Source organism: Antechinus flavipes, chromosome 1 (assembly GCF_016432865.1).
Source record: "Antechinus flavipes isolate AdamAnt ecotype Samford, QLD, Australia chromosome 1, AdamAnt_v2, whole genome shotgun sequence".
In the NCBI taxonomy this organism is placed as follows: Eukaryota; Metazoa; Chordata; class Mammalia; order Dasyuromorphia; family Dasyuridae; genus Antechinus; species Antechinus flavipes.
This window is the reverse complement of record NC_067398.1, coordinates 323,765,201-323,793,179: the sequence shown is the minus strand read 5'-3', so window position 1 is coordinate 323,793,179 and position 27,979 is coordinate 323,765,201. Positions and strand designations below refer to the sequence as shown.

At 32.1% G+C, this 27,979-nt stretch overlaps 1 protein-coding gene across 1 annotated transcript in view; it reads left to right on the top strand.

Annotated features, from left to right (window-relative positions):
* The window catches only part of VPS13A (vacuolar protein sorting 13 homolog A), a 257,020-nt gene that overhangs the window by 40,730 nt on the left and 188,311 nt on the right, over nucleotides 1–27,979 (top strand). Inside the window, exons 4-15 of the mRNA XM_051966655.1 lie at nucleotides 3,395–3,490; nucleotides 3,752–3,853; nucleotides 8,111–8,220; nucleotides 8,761–8,820; nucleotides 16,939–16,998; nucleotides 17,230–17,313; nucleotides 18,074–18,128; nucleotides 19,719–19,846; nucleotides 20,035–20,141; nucleotides 21,571–21,742; nucleotides 25,659–25,721; nucleotides 26,850–26,973. Of these exons, the coding sequence (XP_051822615.1) occupies nucleotides 3,395–3,490; nucleotides 3,752–3,853; nucleotides 8,111–8,220; nucleotides 8,761–8,820; nucleotides 16,939–16,998; nucleotides 17,230–17,313; nucleotides 18,074–18,128; nucleotides 19,719–19,846; nucleotides 20,035–20,141; nucleotides 21,571–21,742; nucleotides 25,659–25,721; nucleotides 26,850–26,973 (1,161 nt within the window). The remainder of the gene's footprint in view (nucleotides 1–3,394; nucleotides 3,491–3,751; nucleotides 3,854–8,110; nucleotides 8,221–8,760; nucleotides 8,821–16,938; nucleotides 16,999–17,229; nucleotides 17,314–18,073; nucleotides 18,129–19,718; nucleotides 19,847–20,034; nucleotides 20,142–21,570; nucleotides 21,743–25,658; nucleotides 25,722–26,849; nucleotides 26,974–27,979) is intronic.

The window sequence follows — 27,979 nt, the reverse complement described above, 5'->3', positions numbered from 1 at the left end:
AGTCTCTGAGTCATTCTAAGGCATTTTGTCATGCCTTCTGAAATAGGGATAATTTTTCTCCTCTTTGCTAGTGTTTATATTATTGATTTTGTAATGATTGATAACAGAAAGACCCGAATTCAAATTTGACCTCAGACACTAGATTTGTGACCTTTGCCATGTCACTTAACCTTGCTGGATGAATAGATCACTGAGTCTGTATCAGGAAGATCTCAGTTCAAATATAGCTTTATATACTTGGGTTATAACTAATCTCTGTTTTCCTTAATCAATTGGAGAAAGAAATGACAAACTAGGCTAGTATCTAGGCCAAGAAAATCTGTGTCTGTTATGGTCTGTAGGCTCATCAGGATTTGAAACAACAAATATAAATGGATTGAAGATTATATGTTGAGGAATAAGCTATAAAGATACTGGAAAGGTGCAGGGGGCTTGGGCGGTTTTAGGGCCTAAAGGACTTTGAGAGTCAGAAGATTTTGTATTTGATCCTGGAGATCTGAGGGAGCTATTGGAGTTGACTTGAGTAGGAAGGGTGACATGGTTGGGCTTATGCTTTAAGGAAGTTACTTGGGACTGAATTGAAGATGGACTGGAGGAAGAAGACTTGTGGCAGTAATAGAGACGAGAAGGGCATATTGGAGAAGGTGGGGAAGGTGAAATTGTCAGGCCTTGAGAACAGATTGTTGGGTAGGAGATGAGGAAAAAGTGAGGAGTTGAGTATGAGAGGCTGGGTGACTAGGAAGACAGTGGTGCCCTTGACAGTATTAGAGAAGTTTGGAAATAGGAAGTTTACAGGGAAAGATAAGTTCAATTTTGGATAAGCTAAATTTAAGATATCAAATGGATATCTAGGTTGAAAGGCTGACTGAAGGTCAGCAAAGAGCAGGTTAGATAGATTTAAGAATATTCAGGAGAGCAACAAAAGGGAAAGGAAGAAACAAGAAATTTGTCTAGTATATATTGGATGCCATGTACTCTGCTAAGCACTTAAAAAATATATCTCCTTTGATGGGCACAACAGCTTGTGAGGTAAGTACTATTATTATCCTCATCTTACAGTTTACAAAACTGAGCCTAACAGAAGTTAAGTGACTTGCCCACCTAGTTATTAAGTATCAGAGACAGAATTTGAACTTGGGTCTGCATGACTCCAGACCCTTGTGCTCTTTATCCATTGTGCCATTGCTTCTAGAAGAAAAGAGATTCCAGGATAGAGCCCTGTGGGACACCTATGATTTTGACACAGTGCTCTATTAGATGAGCATCATCTAGCAAAGGAGAATGAGGAGTGATTTGATGAATAGAAAGAGAACCTGGAGAGAGCAGCCTCTCTAAAACCTAGAGAGGTGAGAGGATGAAGATAAGTCATTGTCAGAGGCTTTAAGAAGTCAAGGAAAAAGTGGTCACTGGATCCTTAGGAGTTCACTGGTAACTTTGGGGAGAGTAGTTTTGGTTGAGTAATGAAATTAGAAAGACAGAATTTCTTCTGTAAAAGAGTAAGGAATAAAAAGAGTAAGAAAAGAGGAAGTGGAGGAATCTATTATAAATATGCTTCTTACAGGACTTAAGCCACAAAAATCAGAAGAGATCTTGCATGATGGGTAGCAAAGGATTGACGAAACAAGTGAGAGTTTTTTGAGTATGGGGGAGACGTGGTCTATGTGGGCATGCTTATAGATAGTGGGGAAGGAATCAGTAGAGAGGGAGAGATTAAAAAGAAGAAAAAGCATGGGAATGACAGTGGGGCCAGTCTGTTGGAGGAGATAGAATGAATGGAAAAAGAGTGTTTGTGTTGGTAATGAGATTGTCTTTGATAAGGAATAAGGCCATCTTTATCATGTGAAACAGGAGTGACAGAAGAGATGGTGGCAGAAGGCATATGAATGATAGGAGATGAAGAAAAGAGAAGGAGCTCATGACAGAATGGTTCAGGTTTTTTTTTCCCCCTCTGTAAAATAAGCAAGGATCTTAGTTAAGAGATTTGGGTTAGGGAGAATCATGGAATGTTTGGGGAAGAATGACAGATTTGGAATAGCCTCTGTAGAGAGTAAGAGTGGGTTGATATGGGAGATGTAATTTGTACTAGAAAATTTCTCATTTCTCTTCACTCATAGAACTATTCCCTTAGTTCAGGCCATCATTTCTTCTTGCCTATTTTATTTTAACGGCCTCCTAATTGATCTCCTGACCCACATCTATTCTAGTCTTGTCTTACTCAATGCCTACAAAGTAATTATTTTATGATACCCTCCTTTCCCCTCTCCCTTAACCAATTCTAGTGGCTTTCTGTTGAATGTAAAATAGGATCTCTTTTTAGTTTTTAAAGCTCTACACAAATTGGCCTCAATCTATGAGGTCTATCCTCATTAAACAGTATTCTCTATTCTGTGTTTGAGCTACTAGGGTTTTTTATTTCTGTCCCTTACACAGGACACTTCATCTTTTGTCTCTTTTTACAGGCCGTCCCCCATGGCTGGAATCCTTCTTTCTGCCTCTCTTCCTTTAAGATATAACTCATCTTGATCTCCTCAATTGTTAGTTCTCTTCCTCCAAAATTGCCTTATGCTTTATTATTTCATGTATATTTGTGTTTATTCACTTTATATTTGTGCCATATATATGTACACACACACATTTATATATGTTTATATTTATATATCCTCCTCTTTCCCAATAAAATGTAAGCTCATTGAGAGTTGGGATTGTTTCATTCTTTGTACTTATATTCCTGACAAATAGTAGGTAATTAGTAAATATTTGATTGATTGATATTGCAGAGAATGATAGCTCTTAATTTTAAATACAGATTTGTGATTATATCAAAGAAGGGCCTTTTCCATGCATGCCTAATATTTTTAGAGTTTTTAACATTTTGTCAGATATTTTTGACTTGTGCATCATTGGAGGAATGATGGGCATCTCTTGCCCAAGATGGTATTACAGAGATCCATATATATCTACGTCTACATCTCTCTCTCTTTAATTATACACACACACACACACACACACACGTATATGCATATATATGTATGTGTATATATATATATATATATATATATATATATATATATATATATATATATATATATATATATTTATGTACACATATTATATATATATAGAATACTGGAGGAGGGTAGAGAATATACTAAATGATTGCTTAATACCTAAACAAAGTCATATTTAAAATAATCAAAATTCTTTTCCAAATTTAACATAAGAAAAGTGGAATGGAAATGTGATCACCAAGGAAGGAGAATAATATGTTTGGGGTTGGAATGAATTATGTTAACTGTTATACTAAAAATATTACCTATAGTGAATTAGGCAACAGTAAAAATCCCACTCATTTATGATTGATTTAAACCGTCATGCTGTTTTGTTGTCTGTGTAGGTAAACTTGATCTCCAGATTCCATGGACAAACCTTTACACTCAGCCAGTTGAGGCAGTGTTGGATGGAATTTACTTACTTGTAGTGCCTTCAACCAGTAAGTTTCAGTTTAAGGAAGAAAAATGTATAATTTAAATGGACTGTTTTGAATGGATGAAAAATGTTGTTATATTTTATATTTATACTTAACCTTTTGGGATGTGCTATATATGGCTTTGTATTTTTAAAATTATTATATAAGTTTTTTAAAAAAACAACTCACTAACTTTTATTGTTATTTTTTTAAACCAGTAATAAAGAGGTTTTAAGATTAAGTGCCAAAAGATCTATTGTATTTTAATCTTTTTATTTCATCTAGCTTTGAAGTATGATGCAGAAAAAGAAGAGAAATATCTCTTAGATGCAAAGCAGACTGAACTAAAGAGAATAGAAGATGCAAAACAGAAAATGGCAAATAAAGGTAAGAAAAGCTGCAAATACCTATTTAATAGGAAAAATGAAAGGTAGTTATTTATTCTTAGTTTTGGAGTATCTGTAATCAAATAATTTGTTTTTATGACAGTTCAGATATTTTCTGCAATTTTTGCAACATCCTTGATTCTGATTCTGCCTAAAGTGACTAATCAGAACAAATCTTTGACATAATAGTTCTTCAGATATTTGGAGATGGCTGTTTTCCTCACCTTGTGAAGAATTTTCTTTTGTTTTTTCAGGTTAATATCTCTAGGTCTTTTATTTAGAATGGTCTCAAGTCCTTTTCCCATTCTGATGACCTCAGTCTGGATGTACTCTAGTTTCTCAGTGTTCTTCCTTAAGTAATCTGTGCTTCAAATATTTCTTAGTCATATTCATTCTACTCTTTTGATGTAAAGTGCATTTTCTTTGAGAAAATTAAGCGAAATAGGAGTCAGGTATGTTCAGTCTTTTTTTTTTTTTTTTAATTTTTGCCTTGCTCTTCTTGTTTTGAACATAACTGAAATAGCTCTTTTTGTGGTACTTTATATTTTAATTCCCCACTATTCATTTTTACAGGATCCTGCCAATGTTTTGCATTTTTCCTTGTTAAATGGTCCTTATTCAGCCGTTTTTTACATATCATTTAAAAAATCTGAGTTCATCAGAGATCCAATTTTTATATCCACTTTTATCTTTTCAAATTCCTTCTACTTTTCTACTTCATTGAGGACATTGGAACATTTTATCCGTTTTGTTTTTGAGAACCTCTCATTCTTTTGAAGATCTTTCTTTTTTAGATTTTAAGACTAAAGATTCATATCTGATATTTCTTATAAAATCTTAATTCTTTGCAGTTTGTTGTATTTATGTGACTATATATTGCATTCTTTTTTTGGATAGCATAAACTTTTAAGGAATAAATTGTAAGCTCCTTGAAAGCAAGGGCTGTCTTGCCTCTGCTTGAATGGAGCCTGAAAGGTGTTTAGTAAATAAATGTTTATTGACTGATTGATGACTGAAGATGACATAGAAATTTTGGGAGAAAGTTACTCTCACTTCTACTTATTTCATGTGATCCTCTTGTTAGTTAGGATTGTGTTCACCATTTAAATTGTGTTTATATCTCCTTCACTTTTTTGAGAGATGAAATTGCCAGCCAGTCAAGACTTGATTAGGTATCCAGCTTTTACATGAATGAAAATTTCAACAGATGTCTGAGTAGATGAAAACCTCCATTATTGCTGTATATAGCACTTTTGTGCCATTATTGTGATATATATGAGGAATTTATTATTATTTCTCATTGGATGAGGAATTTCTTCATCTAGTGACTATTGATTAAATGGGTCCTGCTCAAAATGGTAAGGCACTGTAGGGTGGGACCAGTCTGTGGGATATTGTATGGTATTTGTACCAGGTAGTCTTCAGTCATATTCCTGGGATATTTTTATTATGGGATTTTTTTTCCCTCTAGTTCAAGTACATAACTACTACAAAATCTTGGGGTAAAAGTTGTGTGTACAAAGATGATTCCTAAATCTTTGTTTTATTTTTCATTTTTTTGTCTTTTTTTTGTTCTCCATTTCTTCATTGACTCTCACTTGAAATTTGGTGTCTAAAACAGAACTCATTTTACTGTTCTTGACTGGGGGTCTGTGAATAAAAAAAAAAAATTTGCCAAAGGATCCGTGACACAAGATTATAACTTTGAGTGTAGAGCTATTTACTTACTTTCCTCTCAAGAGTTTTCTGTCTCAGAGAATGATACCATAGCTCATCCAGACATAAAATTTTGAAAGCATCTTTAATTGTTTCAGCATCTCCAAATCTAGGCAGTCACCAAATGTTCGTACTTTTCTTATGTCTGCCTTGGTCTTTCCATTGCTACTGTTGCCACCACAGTTAAGGCTCTTACTGCTTCATGCCTACTTTCGTGTCTACATGTTGTAAGAGGTCATTCTGTTATTGCCAATGTCCTTTCTCCACCTCCTATATTTTGATGATTCATATTCCTAAAACAGATTTTCCTATTTCCATCCCTGTTTCTTAAAGACCTGCAGTGGCTTCTTATTAGGGACAGGTTAAAGCCTAAATCCTTAAACTGCTATTCAAAGTGTCTTTACAGGCTTACCTTTACCTATCATTCCAATCCTAGTTCTCTCTGCTTTCCTGTAAATTCTCCTATGCAATTGAATTTTGTTTACTAGTCAGCATTCCCCAATTTTGTGTGTCAGCTTTTTTATAACTCACATTTGTCCTATTTTGAAATGCCTTCTCAAGCTTAGTTAAGTATTGGTTTTCCTATATAGTCTTAGACAAATTTTACCTTCTCAAAGTTTTCCTCAAACATCTTAACCCTTAATGATTACTGTTCTCTTTGAGCTCTTATAAAACTAACTTCTTTTTTTTTTTTTTTTTTTTTTAGCTCAATCCTTTTTTTTTTTTTTTAATTTTTTATTTAATAATTACATTATATTGACACTCGTTTCTGTTCCGATTTTTTTTTTTTCCCCTCCCTCCCTCCACCCCCTCCCCTAGATGGCAAGCAGTCCTTTATATGTTGGATATGTTGCAGTATATCCTAGATACAATATATGTTTGCAGAACCGAACAGTTCTCTTGTTGCGTAGGGAGAATTGGATTCAGAAGGTATAAATAATCCGGGAAGAAAAACAAAAATGCAGATAGTTTACATTCGTTTCCCAGTGTTCTTTCTTTGGGTGTAGCTGCTTTTGTCCATCATTTATCAATTAAAACTAACTTCTTTCTTTAAAAAAATTAATCCATTGTAGGTGAAACATGTACAATTCTTTTAAACATTTCTACATTTGTCATACTGTTCAAGAAAAATCAGAACAAAAGGGGAAAAAAAACAAGAGAGAAAAAATAAGCAAATGAACAACAAGAACAGATGAAATACTATACTTTGATCCATATTCAGTCCCCATACTCCTCTGTCTAGATGTAGATGCTCTCTCCATCATATGTCTAATGGAACTTATTTGAATCACCACGTTGTTGAAGAGAGCCACATCCATCAGAATTGATCATCGTATAGTCTTGTTGTTGCCGTGTATAATGATCTCTTGATTCTGCTCATTTCACTCAGCATTAGTTCATCTAAGTCTCTCCAGATCTCTCTGAAATCATCCTGCTGGTCGTTTCTTACAGAACAATAATATTCCCTAACATTCATATACCACAATTTATTCAGCCATTCTCCAGTTGATGGGCATCCATTCAATTTCCAGTTTCTTGCCACTATAAAAATGGCTGCCACAAACATTTTTTGTACATATGGGCTTTTTTCCTTCCTTTATAATCTCTTTAAGCCCAGTAGAGACACTGCTGGATCACAGGGTATGTATGGACCGTTTGATAGCCCTTTGAAAATAGTTCCAAATTGCTCTCCAGAATGGTTGGATCAATCTGAGATTCATTCTTAACTGTAGGCTTTTAATAGTAGGCTTTTAGATTCCTGAGCTGTAAAATTTCTCCATTTCCCAGTCACTTAGGGTCTTTTGTTTTCTAGATATAGAACACCCATATGGAACCCTTAGTTGATCTCAAACTTTTTCTGATGCCTGTTTTTTGCTTCAGTTTGCTGTTTCAATTGATGGAGAAAGTTAAAAAAAAAATTACTTTAGAGTATTTTTGTATCTTAGTATCTTCATCTATAATATGGTGGCAGGGAATGAAGGAGTTTTATACTATATGATCTCCAAAGTTCCTTCCAAGTCTAAAATTTTATTATCTATAATAAAGTAGGCAGCATAGCCTAGTGAAAAAGTCTGTGGACTGGGAGTCAGGAAGAGTTATCATTATAAAGTCAGTTATGTACTCTTTTGTGAAATGAAGTTGATGGACTATGTGGTAAATTTATTAATCCTATATAAAAATTAATGTAGCTAAACGTTGCATTTACGTAGCTATAAATTTCTTAGTTACATAGAGATACTTTTGAATTTGAGTGTATTTTGTTATGTGATAGACAAACATATAGCATTATATTAGTCATACATACAGGATAAGTATCAGAAAATATTCAATGTCATTCAACTTAAATTTTTAAAAAATGCTATGCTAATAAAGACAATTATGTAGTTATTTTTAATGATTTTAATATTTGAATAATATCTATATATGATATGTATGTTTTAGTGACCTTGATATAAACCTTTTGTTTGTGTTGGCTTAATCAGTATTTTTAAAACTGCATTTCATTCTCAAACTGAAGGTTTTTTTGGTTTGTATTTTACAGAAAATCCACAAAAAGAGAAACAGGATACTTTTACGGAAAAGCTAATTGGGCAGATAATAAAAAATCTTCAGTTAAAAATTTCTAACATTCATGTCCGATATGAAGATAATGTAAGTATTTTTAAGGTTTATCTTTATACTGAATAATTATAGCAGTCATTTGTAATTTATGATAATGGAGGGCTTTATTTATCATTTTATATTCTGATTATATTCTGATTATTATAAAATGCTTTTATTGTCATTATAGTTATAAATTTAGCAGGTGCAAGAAATTTTAAATATTCTTAAAGAATGTCATTCATCTTTTGGAAGAATTGGCCCGAGTCAAAAGATCTGTGCTTGAGTACTGATTTTGCCACTTGGTTAGTCTTCTGACTTTGGGCAAATCTTCTAACTTTACTTATAAATAGGGATAATATCTTCTCTTCTCAGAAATAAGTGGGATAGTGAATTTGAAAGTACTTTGAAAACTATGAAGCCCTAATTATATTGCAATAGTGTCATATATATATTTACACAGTAGGAATTGAATTATAAAGCAGTAAAATATGGAGTATTTAAAATGTGAAGATATTGAATATTTTTTTGAAATTAAAATTTTCCTTTGCATTAACTTAGTTTTTTTTTTTTTTTTTTTTTTTTTTTAAGGCCACAAATCGAAATAACCCCTTGTCATGTGGGATCTCTCTCCAGAATCTCAGCATGGAGGTACTTTATCTTTTTTTGTTGTTGTTGTTATTGTTGAGGCAATTGGAGTTAAGTGACTTGCCTAGGGTCACACAGCTAGAAAGTGTTAAGTATCTGAAACCACATTTGAACTCAGATCCTCCTGACTTCAGGGCTGGTGCTCTATCCATTGTGCCACCTAACTGCCCGGAAGTACTTTATTTTTACAGAAGATAAGCAGATTGGTTTTAACTGCTTAACACAATTATGCAAGCTCCTAAAAATAATCTTATCTGCTGATTGGTACCTGCCCTTAAATGCTAAAGGCAGAAATTGATATAGAAAAGTTAAATGTTAGGATTAGAAAACAAGTTCAGATTTATGGAAAAATATGGAAACCATCATTTAAGAATAAAAGCTGATATAATACTAGTTTTTAGAAATTATTCAAAAGAAAGAATGAGAGAATTTTTAGTATTCTATTTATAATACTATTTATATACCTATTTATAAAATAAATTTATCCTGTTTATTGTACTACTATGGATTATCTGTTGAAAACAAACATTTTGAAGGGTTTAAATCATGGATTTCAATTGTTACACAACTGTATTTTTCAGGGAAAGAAGTTTTATGTGATTGACTTAATATTTACTACTTGTTTAGGAGTGCATATTTCAGGAGTAGAATAAACATGCCATTGTATAATGCAGAAACTTGGCAAGTATAATATAATTATATTATATCATGCATTACAATGATAAATAAAATTTATATACATAAATATATGTATTGAGGCATAGATGTGGCTCAGGAATTATTAAGGTATTTAGGATTACCAAGCAGTCTCAGACAAGTCCTATAACTATAAATGATAGACTAGTTATGGATAGATTAATGGGCAAGAGATAAAAAGGGAAGGAAAGGGTTGGGGAGAGAAGACAAGGGTTGGGGGAATCTATAGGTAGCAGTAAGTTAAGTAACAGCAAAGGAGCAGAAAAGTTAGTAGGAATAAAAAGAGATAAAAAGAAAAACTACAACCAGGATCTACAGTTTATTAGAGGAAAAAAGGTAAGGCCAGTAATCATTTATCTTAAATAAAGTCAAACTTAAAGATTTAATCAAGAGAGAAATCTACATTAAATGCCAGCTATATTAATACTTTTAGATGTGTGCTTACTTTCATATGGGTAAATGTATGAGTATATGTAGGTATGTATACCTGCAGCTATGTTGTCAGCTCTCTTTTTATATATGGATATAGATGTGGGTTTGTGGGTAGGTGTGAATGTATATGTATATGTGGGTTTGCACATGTGTATATGTTTATGTCTGTATGTGTACATAGATATGTACGTATCTATGTGTTTATATAAATATATCAGCTTATTGTAGGAGTAAATGGGGAAAAGAATAAAGTAAAAAAAAAAATTAAATAAAAAGAAAGCAATAATGAAATAATTATATTTGTAATTAGATGTGAGGTCCAAGTTAGTCCCCTGGAGGCCTCAAAATCAACCTGAATCAGGATAAGCAAAAGTCCTTGGTCTTTAGGGGGAGAAGTGAAGGGGATGGACAAGACTGCCACAAGCACTTCACAACTTTTCTTCCTCCACTTCCAAAGTGACTCTGGCTTCTCTCTCATTCCACCCCAATCCATTTTTACAATTCTCTTAATCCCAATTATTGAGCTAGCATTAACTGTGAGAAGAGAAATTCCAAACATGCTAATAGAGTTATTATCCAATAGATAATTAGCCTTAAGTGCTTGGTTGTCTGATTCAAGTGCACCTATTCAGAGTTTCAGCCCTTTACAATTAGATATTCTATATAATAAATATATAAAATCTTTTTGGAAACTTGGTAAATATAAGGTATAATGACATGTCTTTGAAATCCTTTCTGCTAAAGATTTCTATATAACTAAATTTACCAGAGAGAGAGTCATTCAAACAGTCATGTTAATTATATATATTTTTTGGATTTTCTGCAGATTTTATTTATCATTGTAGTGCATCATATATAGCTGTCAAATAGTCAATTTGAGTGTATAAACATTTGCTAATATTACATTTTATGAATTCATTCTCTATCACAAGTAGGTTTTCTTGAAATTTTTTTGAATATTGAAATTGAATATTAATTTTAAAAATTGTTAGCTTTTATATTTCATACATATCAACATTATTTTAATATCTGTTTTATTCTTGTTTCTCAAATTGAGGTGATGCTTATGAACTTGTACATAAGCTTTGTATCTTCTTGTAATACTGAGAGCTGCTGGAATACATGGGAGCCACCTAACAATGGCTGCTGGAGATCCAACCCAGAATGGATCTCCTCTTGTGAGAGGATCATATAAGGAAACTGAGAGGCAGTGGCTGTTCTCTGACCTCTCTGACTGAGAGGCTGTTGCGTCATCTTGACCCCTTTCCTCTTCCCTCTGCCTTCAATTTATCTCATTCGCAGTCCGCAAACACCTGTGTCAGCAAAGGCTGCCTTGCTACTCCTTCAGATGTTATGATCCACAGCTGTGGAGGCTCTCAGAGAATTGACTTGTCCCTTAACAGTATCTTGTCATTAAAAAGGCAAAAACTTTATTTTTTTGGAAACACATACATACATTCACATCTACCCATAAACCCATATACATATATCCATATACAAACATAAAGCTGACAACAGATCTGCAGGTGATACCTACATAAACTCACACATTTACCCATATGAAAGTAAGGAGAAACTTACTCCTGGCCTCATGTTGTCCATGACTTTTTGAGCCTTAGACATTATTATGAGGCATTGACAGATGAAGGGACTGGTTGATGGTCATACAGTCAATATAGGAAAAGAGACGGGGCTTGATGTTAGGTCTTCCTAATTACTCTACTGACCATTTCAGTATTGGCTTTTATTGGAAGAATAGACATTAGATTCTAAAGACACTGCTTTTTTCATTCTTAGAAATTATTGAAGATTAATATTTTCTTGAACATTTTTATAAGTGACCAAATTCATTTAGATGCTGCAAATGGTTTTATTTATATTTTATCATATAAAAATTCATATGGCAGATAGGTAATAACTTTTATGGTCACTTTAATAAAAAACTGATCAACTTTCTTTTTGTGTGTGTGTGTGTGTGTGTGTGTGTGTGTGTGTGTGTGTGTGTGTGTGTGTATAACCTTAATTACCAAATATGCTCATCTTTTTCTCCTTCCTCATCTTGCTTGACTTCTCTGTGATAATAAAATTTTGAGCGGTTGCATGATCATTTAAGAATATTTATTAAGAATATGAATATTTAAGAATATAAATTGTTTGACCTTTAGTTCCTTGTTATTTCCTTTTTTATGTTTCTTTTGAATCCTGTATTTGAATATCATTTTTTATTCAGTTTGATCTATTTCCTAGGTGTGTTTTTTCCTGTGAGATAGTCAACATTTTTTCCTTCAGTCTTTTGACTTGTTTTATTATTTCTTGATTTTTCATGGAATCATTTGCTTTTAATGGTATTTATAATGATATTTTCTTATGTAAGGTTTTGTACTTTTATAAAGCTATAAAATTGTTTTTATAACTTTCTTTCATAGTTCTTTTTTTTTTTTTTTTGCCTCATTTTTTCCTCTAACACTTTTTATTTGGTTTTTAAAATTAAGTTTCTACTGTTTGAAGAAAAAAAATTTTTTTCTTTAATTCTTCTTGGGTTTATTTTGATTGGCATTTTTCATTGGGGTTTTATTTGTAGATGTTTTGAGTACTTCTCTTTTTGTACTTCTCTGCTACTGACTGACCCCCATGTCCATAGATCTCTCTTATCTTTCTAAGCTGCCCTAGACTGGGAAAGTGACTTGTTCTTGGTTTTCTTGATAAAAATTTGGAATGGTGCTTTTTCTAGGTTGTTGGGGAGAACATATGTTGGGTGAACTGAGCAACAGTGCTTCCTTTCCAACTTCTTGACTTCCTGTCCCAACCTTATGACAAATTACTCCTCTTCCTATCATTTGGGCCAATCAAACAGATTTTACTTTTGTTACTTGCTGCTTTATGGATAAGAGCCTTTATACTCTCTGACTCCTGTTCTTAGAATATGCTTTCTCCTTATGCTCTTCCTTCACTATACAGTTCAATTACCAGCTTCCACATGAAGTTTGTTCTGTTTCCTCTCAACTGCAAGTGCCTCTCCTCCCAGCTACGCCATCTTTGTTTGCACTTACTTCTTTATATTTATTCTATGTGTACAGATTCTACATGTACTTCCCTCTTTAAGATGTAGGCTTTTTTTTTTTTTTTTTTTTTTTTGCTGAGGCAATTGGGGTTAAGTGACTTGCCCAGGGGTCACACAGCTAGAAAGTGTTAAGTGTCTGAGACTGGATTTAAACTCAGGTTCTCCTGACTTCAAGGCTAGTACTCTATCCACTGTGCCACCTAGCTGCCCCAATATAGGCTCTTTAAGAGTTGGAATTATGTTTTTATATTTGTATATTCATTGACCAGCACAGTACCAGGCATTTAATAAAGGCTTAAGATATGCTTATTCAATGATTGATTAAAATCAATTAAATTAAAAAGTTCTGCTCACTTTCTTGAAATTATTTTATTATAAATAAATGTCAAAAGAGACTGATATAAAGGTGATTGTCAAACATATATAGCCATACAGCCCTGTTTGTAATGGCTAGAAACTGGAAATTGAATGGATGCCCATCAATTGGAGAATGGCTGGGTAAATTGTGGTATATGAATGTTATGGAATATTATTGTTCTGTAAGAAATGACCAGCAGGATGAATACAGAGAGGCTTGGAGAGACTTACATGAACTGATGCTAAGTGAAATGAGCAGAACCAGGAGATCACTTTACACTTCGACAACGATATTGTATGAGGATGTATTCTGATGGAAGTGGATTTCTTTGACAAAGACTCAATTTCAATTGATAAATGATGGACAGAAGCAGCTACACCCAAAGAAAGAACACTGGGAAACGAATGTGAACTATTTGCATTTTTGTTTTTCTTTCCGAGTTGTTTTTACCTTCTGAATCCAATTCTCCCTGTGGAACAAGGAACTGCTCGGTTCTGCACACATATATTGTATCTAGGATATACTGCAACATATTTAACATATATAGGACTGCTTGCCATCTAGGGGAGGGGATAGAGGGAGGGAGGGGAAAAATCGGAACAGAAACGAGTGCAAGGGATAATGTTGTAAAAAAATTACCCAGGCATGGATTCTGTCAATATAAAGTTATTATAAAAAAAAAAAAACCCAACCATATATAGCCATATATTCTCTTCTTCTTAACTGTGGGGTTATTATAGCATATAGAATGTGATACTATATTCATACTCAAAAGATATATTAACTCATGTAGTTTGCTTCATTATTATGCCAAGTCTCAGTCTTTATCTGGGCAGCTTAACCAGTCTTAATCAGTCTTGTTCAGTGTGGCAAACTGATCCTAAGGGAGAACGACATTTCAGAATACTTAGTAGTGTCAGGTCTTGAATGTTAAGGACTTATGATGATTTCAAATTTATCTTTTAGGAGAATAATTTCAGGAAAGTAATAGGAATAGAAGCCAAATTATAAGAGTTAATGTCTTGCCCTTGCTCTTTTAACAGCAAACCATGGTACTTGAGTTACTGTTAGGGAAATATGGGTATCTTCCAAAACTCTGTCCTAGGCTTTCTTTTTCTCTTCCAATAATCTCTCACTTGGTAATCTCATCAACTACCTTAGGTTCAATTATCATCTCCATGAAGATGATTTCCACATCTGTTTATATAAATCTAGTCTCTCATGAGCTGCATTTTTCCAAGACCAGTTGTCTATTGAACATGTAGACCTAGATGTTCCATGTCAAACTCTTTATTGCCAAAGTTATATTTATCTTCCTTGTAAAGTTTCCTTGTCCTTCCACCCTTCCCTTTTGAAACCCCATATTTCCTGTTAGGAGGAACTCCATTCTTCCCCTTAACCAGGTTAGCAAACTTGGAGACATGTTTAACTCTCCCCCATTCTCTCACTACATATATCCCAATCAGCTGCTAGATTCTGCAGTTTCTTTCTCTATAACAACTCTCAAAGGAATTTTTTTCTCTCCACTGACATAGTTACTAGCATAGCTCAGGAACCTATCACCTCTCATTTGGACAGTTCTAGTAGATTTATAATTGTTCTCTCTACCTCAGTTATATTCCTTTTCCATTTCATCTTCCATTTAACTACAAAAGTGATTTTCCTTCACATCTGACCATATCACACAAACCTCTTTCTCCAGGATTGATAAATGCTTTTTCTTGATACTTACAGGATCAAGTATAAAGCCTTTTGGCATCCAATGAAACTGAAAGGAAAAGAAATTAGAACTAATGAAATAGTACAATGATTATTTTTGAACTTTAGATTTTGCAAAATTAAAATGGAGGACAAAGTTGTCAGTATTAAGTACTTAGAATAATGCTAGACACTGGAAATAGAAATGAAAACAAAAAGAACACACATAGTCCTTGCCTCATGCAGTTTGTTATAATGAGGATGGTATATTTAAAAAAAAAAAAAAGGCAGCTAAAATGTATGTGTTTAGGTGGTGATGAGGTAGGGGTTCAGGTTTATGGTAGCAAAGTCCAAGGAGTCAGGAGTAAAACTGGGAAAAGAGTAAAGAATGATTGACTTGCCCATTTCCTTAAAATGGAGATTCCAGGAAAACTATACCTGTAGGAGTAGAAGACTTACAGGGGTGAAGGTACTTTCCAGGATGAGAAGGCATTTGAGGCATAGTGAAGGTCAGAAAATTAGGAGCAAAGCTGGGAGAAGAGTCAAAGATGATGAATAGTTACATTTATCTCAGTCACATTACAAAGACATAAGTGTTTTCTATTTTTTTTTTTTTCATTTGTGTTTAAAAAAAAAAAGCAATTGAGGTAAATACTCTACATTATTTTTTTTTTTTAAGGCAAAAATGGCAATTATTGAATGTGAATTAGAAAGTACTTTGGAGATAATCTAGTCTATCTATAGTCAGATTAATAAACTAAAGTATAGATTTTTGAAGTGATTTTCTCTCAAGGACATAGAGTATACACATATAGATAAGTGACATAGAAGGCATTTGAAATAAGTCCTTGGGTTCTTGATTCATCATCCAGATTCAGTGACATTATTCTATTGTCAGTTTTTGATGTGTACCTGGAATTGTAAGTTTATTTAAAATTGGACATATGACCTAGCAAGGAATTTTGAAAAGAGGGAGAATTGTTGTGTAAATTCAAGTGATGTATTCCCATAGGATCTTAGTTTAACTCTCATAAAACATAAAAGTAATTGCTACACGTGTGTTAATCTTATTTTATGCTCATACATATGTTAATCTTATTTTATACTTATATATCAGTTTTCAAAAGTGTCAGTGGTTTAGCAAAAGTTAAAAGTTCTAGTCTTGCTTAACTACTAATTAGATGAATGATACGAAGAAATTCATATCCATATACTTCTAAAGCCTAGGAGCTCCTGTCATGGTATTCTAATGGGAAATAGAACTGAAAATCAGGAGGATTTAGGCCACTGAGTCAGCAAGTGCCTTTTCCAAATTGTCTGTTTTCCTATTTTGTTTTTTTGTTTCTAGTGAACCCCAAGTTCTTAGTGCTAATACCTGAATTTCCCTATTTTGAATTGTCAACTTATTTATAGACTTGGAACCTGTAGTTCTTTATAGTTTATTCTTAAATGATTCTTGGACTTATTCTTCTTTATAGTTTATACTTAAATGATTCTTGGACTTATTCTTAATGTGTAACGTTATTAATGTGTAACGTTATTTACTGTTTCCTTTTGGCATTCTAGTTGATCTAAGGTATGAGTCAGATGTTCTCTGAACACTGTTTTTTTTAGATTAATGTATGATTGGTAATTTGACTGCTGTCTCTGACAAGATAAATAAACTTGTAAACCTCAGATTCCTCATCTGTAAAGTGGGGATATTACTTTCAATACATATATTATAGGTTATTTTGAACATTAAGTGAGCTACTTGTGAAAGTATGTAAGTGTGTGTGTATATATATCCATTTTATAGTTTTAATGGTATAAATGGTAGGTTGTTATTAAGCCTTTGTATAAAGTTTGGTTTCATGTGTAACTTTTTCTTTTTTAGACAACTGATCAAGATTGGAAACCATCTGTACATGATGCAACTGGGAAAGTATTCTGTAAGGTAGGATAATGACAGTATTAACCTTGCATTTTCTTTGCCTCTTGACATGTGGTTAGAGAGTATTTTTTATTTGTTAATTTTAAGAAGGGAAAATAATATACTGTGTAGTGATTTCAATCTTATCATTTGCACAAATACAATTCACTATTGAAAATTCACATTAAAGATTATAATTTATTAAGAGTACCTCAAAAAATAAACTGAAAGCTTATAGATTTGTTTTATTTTCAGCTAATACGTTTAGATAACCTATTTGGCTATTGGAATGTAAAATCTAAGATGTTTCACAAGTATGGTGATAATAAGAAATGTTTGGTAAGTATATTTTAATGTCATATTTTTCCTTAAGTTGATTAAGAATTTGTGATTTTTTTCCCCCCAGAGTATGTACTCAGATATATTAAAGAAGAATCCTTTTGTAACTTAGTAGATGGGTATCACTTGGCTAAAAATTCATTATCTATTACTTAATCTTGCAATGAGCTTTTCATATTAAATAATTTGGTCCTAATAAAGACAATGTGTTCATTATTGGTCCCATATTTGAAGACTTTTTTTTTGCTTGATAAGCCTAGAGTGCACATTAGGGTTACAGCATATATTTGGCTGGTTTAGCCTTCAAGAACATAAGAGTCCAATCCTTGCTGCAATGAGGCATTGAAGTAGAACTTAGATAGAACACTTCAGAAAAGTACCTGCACATACATATGACTGGAAATTTTGTTTTTTAAAATCGATTAAATTATGACACTTAGATATATTATGACACTTAGATATATTATTTTTTGTTTGGTTCCTTTCTAGATAAAATATGTCAGCAGAGCTCAGTGATACCAGTTATGTGTATAAGCTTTAGTTTTTAGCAGTTTCTTTTACAATAGTAATTTTTGAAGGATTATTTTAAATTCACTGCTGTTATTTTTGCCAATGCTAAATGTCTTGTAATTACAACTGATTTTGTTTGATTGTAAAAAAATAGTTGTCTCTACCAGATTATATGTGCAATAGCAGAAAGTCAGATTATTTTACAGTGTTGGTGTTAATCATAAATAAAATCAATTTTGTCTTTTAATAGGAAAGTTTAAAGTATGGAGTTGTTCATAAAAACATTCCAGACGGTTATGATTTTGGTGAGTAATATTCCTTTTTTTAAAAAGATTTTTAAGTTTTTAAAGATCTTTAAGTTTTAAATGGCTTTCAAATTGGTAACCTGAGGAAATTTCACATTAAATTATTCTGATAGATTTATTCCTATTAGATTATTCTGAAACAAACTCTTTTGTTATTTTGTTTTTATTACTATTTCGCTTAATGTTGGGAATAAGGGGATGTATTCTAGGCATATGGAGAAATATAGGTGTTAAGTTCATATTATATGATCTGTGGACATTCAAGAATTATTTATTATTGGTGACTTATTGTTGATAGCTAACTCAGTTCTTGAGTTGGATTGACTAAAATGAATAAACTCAAGTAATTCAACAGCTTGGATATATAGACTTCTTCCTGTTTCCACATATAGAACATACTTAATTTTAAGAAGAAATCTAGTATATGAAAAAATAGTTAATAAATGTCGTCTTATGTTTTAGCATACTACAACTGTGATAATTCACTTTATTTTTTCAAACTGATTTATATTGTTGCTCAGATGCTCTCTTTCAGTTAAATAGTATTACTGGGTCTTCCTTGACATGGATGTTTCACCTACCCACTGGGTGGGTATTTTGAGCACAGGCAGCTGAAATATTAGTATCTGCATAAGATCTTTCCTAATCTTTCATTTGTCAGCATATTCCTTCTATTTCTCTAAATTACTTGTACATATTTCTTATTTACTTAACATACTAAATACAATGTGTTTCATCCAATAGAAAACAAGATCTTTAAAGGCAAATTTTTCTTATTGTCCCTAGTACCTACCATAGTACCCTGCATAAACACATACTGAAGTTATTTTACTTCTCATTTTGGAATTTCAGTATATTTTAGATTTTTCTTCATTTCACATTAATATGTGATTTATATTTAGCTAGCCCTTTTCATACTTAGTAAAAGGAGATAATAAATTGTGTGGATTAAAAAGAAGAAATGAAAAAAGCTTCAAAAATTAATTAGAATATGTTTTTAATACCTTTTAGCTCTAAAATTTCCTAAAATTTTGTGGTAGTTTGGTTGATAGTTGAGACAGCAATTGAAGTCAGGAGAAATGGGTTTAAATTCTGAAAGAGATACTAGCTCTGTGAATTTAAGCATATTTCTCTGAGGTATAGTGTAAAGTTATATTAATATTTGTGATGTATATGGAAGCATTTTGTAATCATAATTAATATGAAAGTATAAACCAGTGCTGTCAAACTCAAATAGAAATCAATTTCTTTAGGCTTTATATTGACTTGGAAAACCACAAATTACCCTTATCTAGTTTTATTGCATTTTATTTTTTTAAACATTTCCCAATTGCATTTTAATCTGGTTTTCATTGCACTTTGGAATTTTTTGTCCAAGAGGCTTGAAACCTCTGGTGTAAGGTATTAATAATATCGAGAAGTTAGAGATTAGTGGGGAAAAAAGGAGGATGGGGGAGAGTATATTGTAAACCCTCTCCATTTTTAATGTTTTGAGGGTTGAAACCACAATGGAAGAAGCAGCTTTCTAATAACAGGTAGTTGACTTATTTTCTCAATTCAATTTCTTTCTGGTTTTTTTTTTTCCCCTAGTATTCCATCCCATATCAGCTCAAGCCAAACTCCGCATGAATCTCCGAGCAGATTTAGATTGTTCCACACCAAAAATGGATTTGGATGTTAGGCTACAAGATATAGGCATTGAATTGAATAAATTACAGGTGATATTGCTTTTATAGATTATTTTGAATTGTCATTTTTTTGTTTTGAAAATGAGTTAAATTTTTGAAATCATCTTCAAAAGGTAAGCAGTGTGCTTAGAAAAAGGTAAATCATTGAGCCCCTTGCTTTCTTTTAGTGATTAGATATTTTTTTTTTCTGAAACATTTCCTTTTTCTTCATTTATTAGTATTTTAGTATCATGGAACTCCTTGAGTCAGTTGACATGATGACTCAAAACCTGCCATATAGGAAATACAGACCTGATGTACTTGTTCATAACAATGCCAAAAAATGGTAAGCACATTTTTAAAAAAAGATATTTTGTTTAAGATAAAATTTCAAAATGATGTTTAAAAATAATTTCTGGGAGCACTTTGTATTATTTAAAGGGAGGGATACATTGTTCATTTATTTTTTTCACCCATGAATTGTGACCTTCTTATTTGTAGGTTATTGTGTATTTTTTTGGGTAATCTGAGGCAAACATTATGATAGCTATTTATTCCTGAGTCATTAATTTGATATGTTTACATTTTGAAATTAAATATAAAATTTGAAATAGTAGCACTTGTAATATAATTCTTTTTAAAGTTAATACTTAGAGGGACTGAGTTTTCCCAATCAAAAACATTTCCTTCAAATTTGAATTTAAATTTCCTAGTTCAATATTATTATTTTTTAAAGCCCTATATGATAAATTGTCTGAATATATTTTGTCAGATATTGAATTCCATAGCTTTATCTTTCAGATACTTTGTACTTTACATTCTCTTCAGTGTGTGGAATCTTTAGATAACATTGATTTTTTTATTCATGAGCCAGCTTCCAGTAACTGAGCTACTTCATAGTACGAAAATTATGTTTCTTCAGACAAACTACCTTAACTTTCTTAAAATGAAATTTGAAAATCTAGAGAATGTTTTTCTTATTTGGGTCCTTTAATTTTTTTAACTAGGTCTTTCATTTCAACAATATAAGGAATTCCATTGAGGAAACTTCTTTAACTAATGTGGAATGGTAGTTGTATTGTCATAGCTTTAAGGGTAAAGGAGGAAGGGAATAAGCATTTACAGCACCTGCTACGTGCCAGATATTATGCTATACCTTTAAAAATATTTCATTTGATTTTCACAGCAATTCTTGAAAGGTAGGTACAGTTATCCTCATTTCTCAGTTGAGGAAACTGAGGGAAAGAGAGGTTAAATGACGAATGACTTGTCTACAAGTCACATAGGTTGTAAGTATTGAGATTGAGTTTGAGCTTAGGTCTTCCTGACAAAAGGTCCACCACTTTATTTATTGTACCACCTAAAATGCCTCTAGTAAGAATTGATTGACTGCCTTTAAAGATTAAATGATTTATCCAGGAACATTTGGACATGTAGCAGAGGCACCTGAATTCATATGTTCCTTACTCTAAAACTGATTCTCTCCATGCATATTGGTTCATTGTACAAATAATAAGATTGACTCAATGCAAATTCTCTTCTTACTACTTCTTGGTGGCTAAAGTGCTTTTGATCTGTAACTGACTAAAAGAAGAATGGCAGAAGAGAAGAAAAGAAAAAAATGTTCTGGCTAGTTTTACATTGAGACAACAAATCACTCACTTCATTAATCTGTACTTTTAAATATGTATATATGTATATGTGTGTGTATATATATATATATATAACTTCAGCTTTATCTCTTAGAGCTATTTTGTATGTATTTTTTTCATTAGGTGGAAATATGCAATAACTGGTATTCTTAAAGTAAATATCCAGCCTAGACTACAGATGTGGTCATGGAAATACATTTATGCACATAGACAAAACGTGAAGGAGTATAAAGAGCTTTATAAGAAAAAGATAAGAAATAAGAAGGCATCTGCTGAAATTTTAAGCTCTTTGCAGGTTAGTATTTTTTTTTTTAAACATTGGCGATATATTGACTGTACTATACTACTTGAAACTTCTTTTGGCCTTTGTGACTTGCAATTTCCTTATTTCACTTTTATTATTTTCTCTTACTGGCATATCTTCTCTATTTGTACCTGCTGCTAATATCTGCCTGTTATGTTTTTTTTCCTATATATCTAGCTGTATAATCTTATCAGTTATCATTATATGCCACTGAATACTTTCCTAAGTTATCTGAGCCTTTAGAATTTGCCTAAATCTGGAAGCCTTTTGGAGTTGAGCTGGGGTCACAGCTATTTTAAACTTATATCCAATTTTTCATTATGTCATTTCCCTGATCAAGAATCTGCACATACATACACCATTGGTTTTAAGTTTTTTCAAGTTTTTAAGGTTTACATAATTTAGTCACTTTATCTTATTTTGCACAATTTACTAACATAGAGCCTATTTGCTAATCATAGGAATTTCTTTAGTCTCCTATATGCTATATTTAATTTCTACACATAAATCTTTGTTCATATGTTCTGTTTGCAGTGCTCATAACCTGTAGGCTTTTCTGTGAAAATTTTCAAATTTATCAAAATTCTGATCATCCATTAAAACCAAGATCAAATGCTATTCTGTATGTAAAAATTTCAACTACTGTAAATTTATTCTGATTTCTTCTTTCCCTGGATTAGTTTTAGTCTTTACTTCCTAATTTTATATTTGCATTGTTCATGTTGTCTTAACAATCATTTAAAATGTATTTCCATATTAATCATGTTGTGAAAGAAAAATCAAACTAAAAGACAATGAAATTGTCTTGGATCTCTCTGTTGTTGAGAAGAGCCAAGTCTGTCATAGTTGATCATCATGTAATCTTCTGCTACTGTGTACAATGTTTTGGTTCTGCTTACTTCACTCAGCATGTTCTTGTAAGTCTTTCTAAACTTCTCTAAAATCATCCCACTCGTCATTTTTTAAAGGACAATATTATTCCATTACATTAAAATACTACAGTTTATTCAGTCATTCCCCAATTGATGAGCATCTCCTCATTTTTCAATATTTTGACACCAGAAAAAGAGCTGTTAAAAATATTTTGGGGCATGTAGATTCTTTTCCCTCTTTTATGATCTTTTTGGAATACAGATCTAGTAATGGTATATTTCTAGATCAAAGGGTATATACAGTTTTATATCTATTTGGACATCCAAACAGTTCTCCAGAATGGTTGGATTAGTTCACAACTCCACCAATAATGCATTAGCATCTCAGTTTTTCCAAATCCCCTCCAACATATATTGCTATCTTCTTCTGTCATATTAGCTAATATGATAGGTATGAGGTGGTACTTCTGAGTTATTTTAATTTGCAGTTCTCTAATCAATAATGATTTTACATGACTGTATATCGCTTTAATTTTTTATCTGATGCAATGTCTGAAAACCCTTTGATTTTAATTACAAATTTGTTAAGAACCATGCCTAAGTGAAGAGGCAGGTCAATTCTCTGAAAGCCTCTACAGCTGTGAGTCATAACACTATGGAGTTACAAAGCAGCCTTTGCTGATCAGGTGTTCTTTGTGGATTGGGAATAATACAAATTGGAGGCAAGAGGGAAGAGGAGAGAGGTCAGAGAATGCAACTGCCTCTCAGTCTCCTTCTATAATCATCATCCTCTCACGTGAAGAGATCCATTCTACAGGTCTGAGTTAGATCTCCAGTAGCGACTGGTAGATGGCTCCCATAACACAACACAAATTGAATTTTTTTTTAATGTATATTTTTAATAATTATTTCAAAAAAAAGAAAAGAAGGCTGGCTTGAGTCAGGAAGACCTGAGCTCAATCCAATCTCAGGTGCTTATTACCTGTGTAATCCTGGGTGCACCACTGAACATTTGTTTACTTGCTATAAAATGGGAATAATAACAGCACCTATCTTATAGGATTGGCGTGAAGAGCAAATGAGAGCTTGTTAAAAAACACTTGTGTAAAAAAAAAAAAAAAGCTCATGATACAGTGCCTGGCACCTAAACGTACATTAGACTACATTAAAAATGTTTATTCTCTTAATCCTTCCTACTGTATTCCAGGCATCATTTAAGAAGGAATGACTTAGAGAACCTGGATACATACACATACACTTACATGTAGAATCTGAGAAGCAGCATAAAGTAGTGAATAAAGAGCTGAGCTCAGAGTCAGAAAGATCAGGATTCAAGTTCTACCTCTGACACAGACTAATTATGGGATCTTAAAAAAGTCATTTAACTTAGGTAACTAGGCGACTCTTTAAGATTTTAGGTTGCAGAAAATATGCTAACTTGGATTGATAAAGGAAACTTCCTCACTAAAGAGTTTCCCCATCACAATCACAAATTTAGTCCCAGTCGTTCTGTTGATTTTAGGAATTGGAAGAAAATTTAAAGAACTAAGGCTCAGAAAATGGAAGACTAAACAGGCAAAAAGTAGCAAAGCTTGGATTCAAATCTGGATCCAAGTCCAGTGTTTTGTCCACTATGCTACATTCTCTCTATATACATACCTATACACATATATGTAAATGGGGGGCCATGTGCATATATGTACACGCATACACACACAGTCTATTTCCATTGGAACTATTTCTTAATCATCACATCAAGAGTAGACAATGCTATTCAATAGTTTGCTTATGTTAATTTTGTTTACTGATACCTATGTTATAAAGGAATTCCCAGTGTTTATCTGCAATAAAAGTTGATGAATCATTAAAAAAATTTTTTTTATCTGAAAATTGTTCATATCCTTTGATCATTTATCATTTGAGGAATTACTTACATTCTTACAAATTTGACTCAATTTTCTTTATATTTTAGAACTAAAGTCTTTATCAGAGAAGCACTGGCTGTAAAAATTATTTCCCAGATTTTCTTTTAATCTTGACTAAATCGGTTTTGTTTATACAAAATCTTTTAAATTTAACGTAATCAAAATGATCCATTTTTCACTTCATAATGTATTTCTTGTTTGGCCATGTTTTCCTATCTTCTCCAAAGATCTGACAGGTAAACTATCTCTTGCTGTCCTAAATTGCTTATAGTATCACCCTTTATATCTACATTAAGAACTGTGATAAACTATTGTTATTCTCTTGTTCTGCATAAAATGAAATAATGTCCCAGATAAGTGAAAGCTGATTCAAAACAGGACAAGTGAACCAAAAATCACACATTAACTTTTAGTTAAATTTTAAGCCAGAATCAATGTTTCCTGATTTTGTTCAGTATTTTGTCCAGTAAGTATTCTTTCTGCTCCTTGATTATGCCTTTCATTTCCTTAGTTTTCCCTTTGCCTAAAATCCATAGTGCTGAATACAAAACAGGGATTCCATTCAGTGAGAATATGTTGATTAATTGATTTGAAGAGGCAAAATAAAAATTGTTTTAATTTCCCTAGCAAGTAAATCAATTGATCACTTTATCTTGCCAATGATTATTTTGTTAAAAGTAAGCATAGATACCTTGTTATTACCTAAAATCAGAATTAGCTTTATTTAATGTACGTTTACACTTTTAAGAAAATTTCAGGTGATTTAATAGATTTGTGTTAATGCTATACTGTATTATATTTCAAATATTTGCATATGTTTAAAAATTATACCCCTTTTTGTTCCTTTTGATAATGACTGCTCTGTGTGATAGTTTTGTGTCTGTATTAAAATTGCTGTAGTTGATAGAAAATACCAATGCTTTTCAGGTGTTAAATCTTGAAAAGCGAGATGTTTTCCAATTTCTTATTTTTTTTTATTTTGTTCATTTCATGTCACCCTTCTTATATGCAAAAATTCCCTTAAATGAAGCAATAATAATTTAGTAGAGCTATCTTATATAAAGTTATAGGCGATATTATTAGCACATCTTTTCTCTTTTTTACTTTCAGCATTTGGAAAAAATTTTAGATGTATTTAACATCATTTTGGCAAGACAACAAGCAGAAGCTGAGGTAAATTTAATATATATTTTTTTAGTTGTTGGAAAATAAGATCAAGGTCATTGAAATTAGATGATAAAGTCATATGAATTCCAATTTATCTATCTAAAATACTTTGGCCTTCAAATACTTTTGACCTTACTCTTGTGAATGTTAAATCACTTCTTGTGAAAACAGTAGTCTTTTAAAATTTTAAATTTATTGAAGAAAAATACATTTTTCTAGGACAGTGGCTTTTATTGAGTTCTTGCTTTTCATAATAAGAAGGAAACTTCTTTATTAGCATCAGTTCTTAGAAATCATGCGTGACTTTTAAATATGTAATTTGTATCTACTTTTGTAAATGTAAATGTATATGTCCGGCTATATAAGCCTAGGAAAGATGAGCATGAATTTGTTTTTTAATTTCTGGCTACAAACCAGTTCATCAGATTCATTTTATTTTATGTAGTTTTATGTAATGTTCATTTTATATAACCCTTCTTATATGCAAAAATTCCCTTAAATGAAGCAATAATAATTTAGTAGAGCTATCTTATATAAAGTTATAGGCGATATTATTAGCACATCTTTTCTCTTTTTTACTTTCAGCATTTGGAAAAAATTTTAGATGTATTTAACATCATTTTGGCAAGACAACAAGCAGAAGCTGAGGTAAATTTAATATATATTTTTTTAGTTGTTGGAAAATAAGATCAAGGTCATTGAAATTAGATGATAAAGTCATATGAATTCCAATTTATCTATCTAAAATACTTTGGCCTTCAAATACTTTTGACCTTACTCTTGTGAATGTTAAATCACTTCTTGTGAAAACAGTAGTCTTTTAAAATTTTAAATTTATTGAAGAAAAATACATTTTTCTAGGACAGTGGCTTTTATTGAGTTCTTGCTTTTCATAATAAGAAGGAAACTTCTTTATTAGCATCAGTTCTTAGAAATCATGCGTGACTTTTAAATATGTAATTTGTATCTACTTTTGTAAATGTAAATGTATATGTCCGGCTATATAAGCCTAGGAAAGATGAGCATGAATTTGTTTTTTAATTTCTGGCTACAAACCAGTTCATCAGATTCATTTTATTTTATGTAGTTTTATGTAATGTTCATTTTATATAATACTCATTTACTGTGCTGCAGATCAAGAAAGCTGGATTCAAAATTTATGGAGCATCTCTTGAGGAAAATAAAGGATGGTTTGGTTGGATGTGGAATTGGTCAGAATCAAATACTACTAATGAGCAAGCAGATGCTAAACTTACAAGTATGTCCTTTTAATTAATTTTTAGTGTCATCTTTTAAATGTGTGAAGTTAAAATTTTGAAATAAAAATTCGCTGTTAAAGCTAAATAAATTCCTATGACATTTCTGTATTTACATTTTCATGCCAGTTTGCCTTGGAAACATGAATTCATTCATTTTGGTGGATTTGGAATTGATTTGATGACTTGGTAAATATTTTTGGTTCATTGTCACCTTGAAGGAAGTTTTGTTAGTCAATAAATATTTATTTAGTGCCTACTGTCTGCTTAGCACTGTTGTGCCCTGGGGGTATAAATAGGAAAAAAATCAAAAAGAACTTCTGCCTTCAAGGAACTTACATTAAATCTAAAGGAGGAAGACTGTACATAGTGGGGAGGGGAGGAAGGACTGGAGTAAATATCTAATGGAAAATATTGGAATTTTAAAGTAGAGAGCAGCCAGCTGAGAAATGAGGAGATGCTCTGAATTGAGCTCCCATTTTAAATGGAAGCTTTGGAGTTCATGCCTTATTCTCCATTCAGAGGGACATAGGATGGTGATGAGCTGGATGGAATGCTTGATGGAATGTTACACAATGACGAGTTTTTCCATATACTCCCCAAAGAATCTTTGCTTTGTCTTGTGCTTTTTAATATTTTTATTAATGACTTTGTTAAAATTGTTTCATAAACCAAGTGAGTAGAAAATACTTAAATGAGCCTATGTCCTGAAGATTATATTAAGCACTGGGGGATACAAATACAAAAGTTGAACAGTCTGTGTTTTCAAGGAGCTTAGATTCTAATAGTCAGGAATATTTCTAGAAATTTGGTGGCCAAGGAAGGGAGTTAGAATCTAGAAAGTTTAAAAATAAAAGTGAGTAGAGCAGAAAATCATGCTCCTTCTAGAACAAATGACTATTGATTCCAGTTTTGTTTTCAGAGTAAGAAGTGGAAATTAGAGAAGAATGTAGGGATGTTGCATGAACAGCTAGATGGTATAGCAAATTGGTCACTGATCTTTTGAGT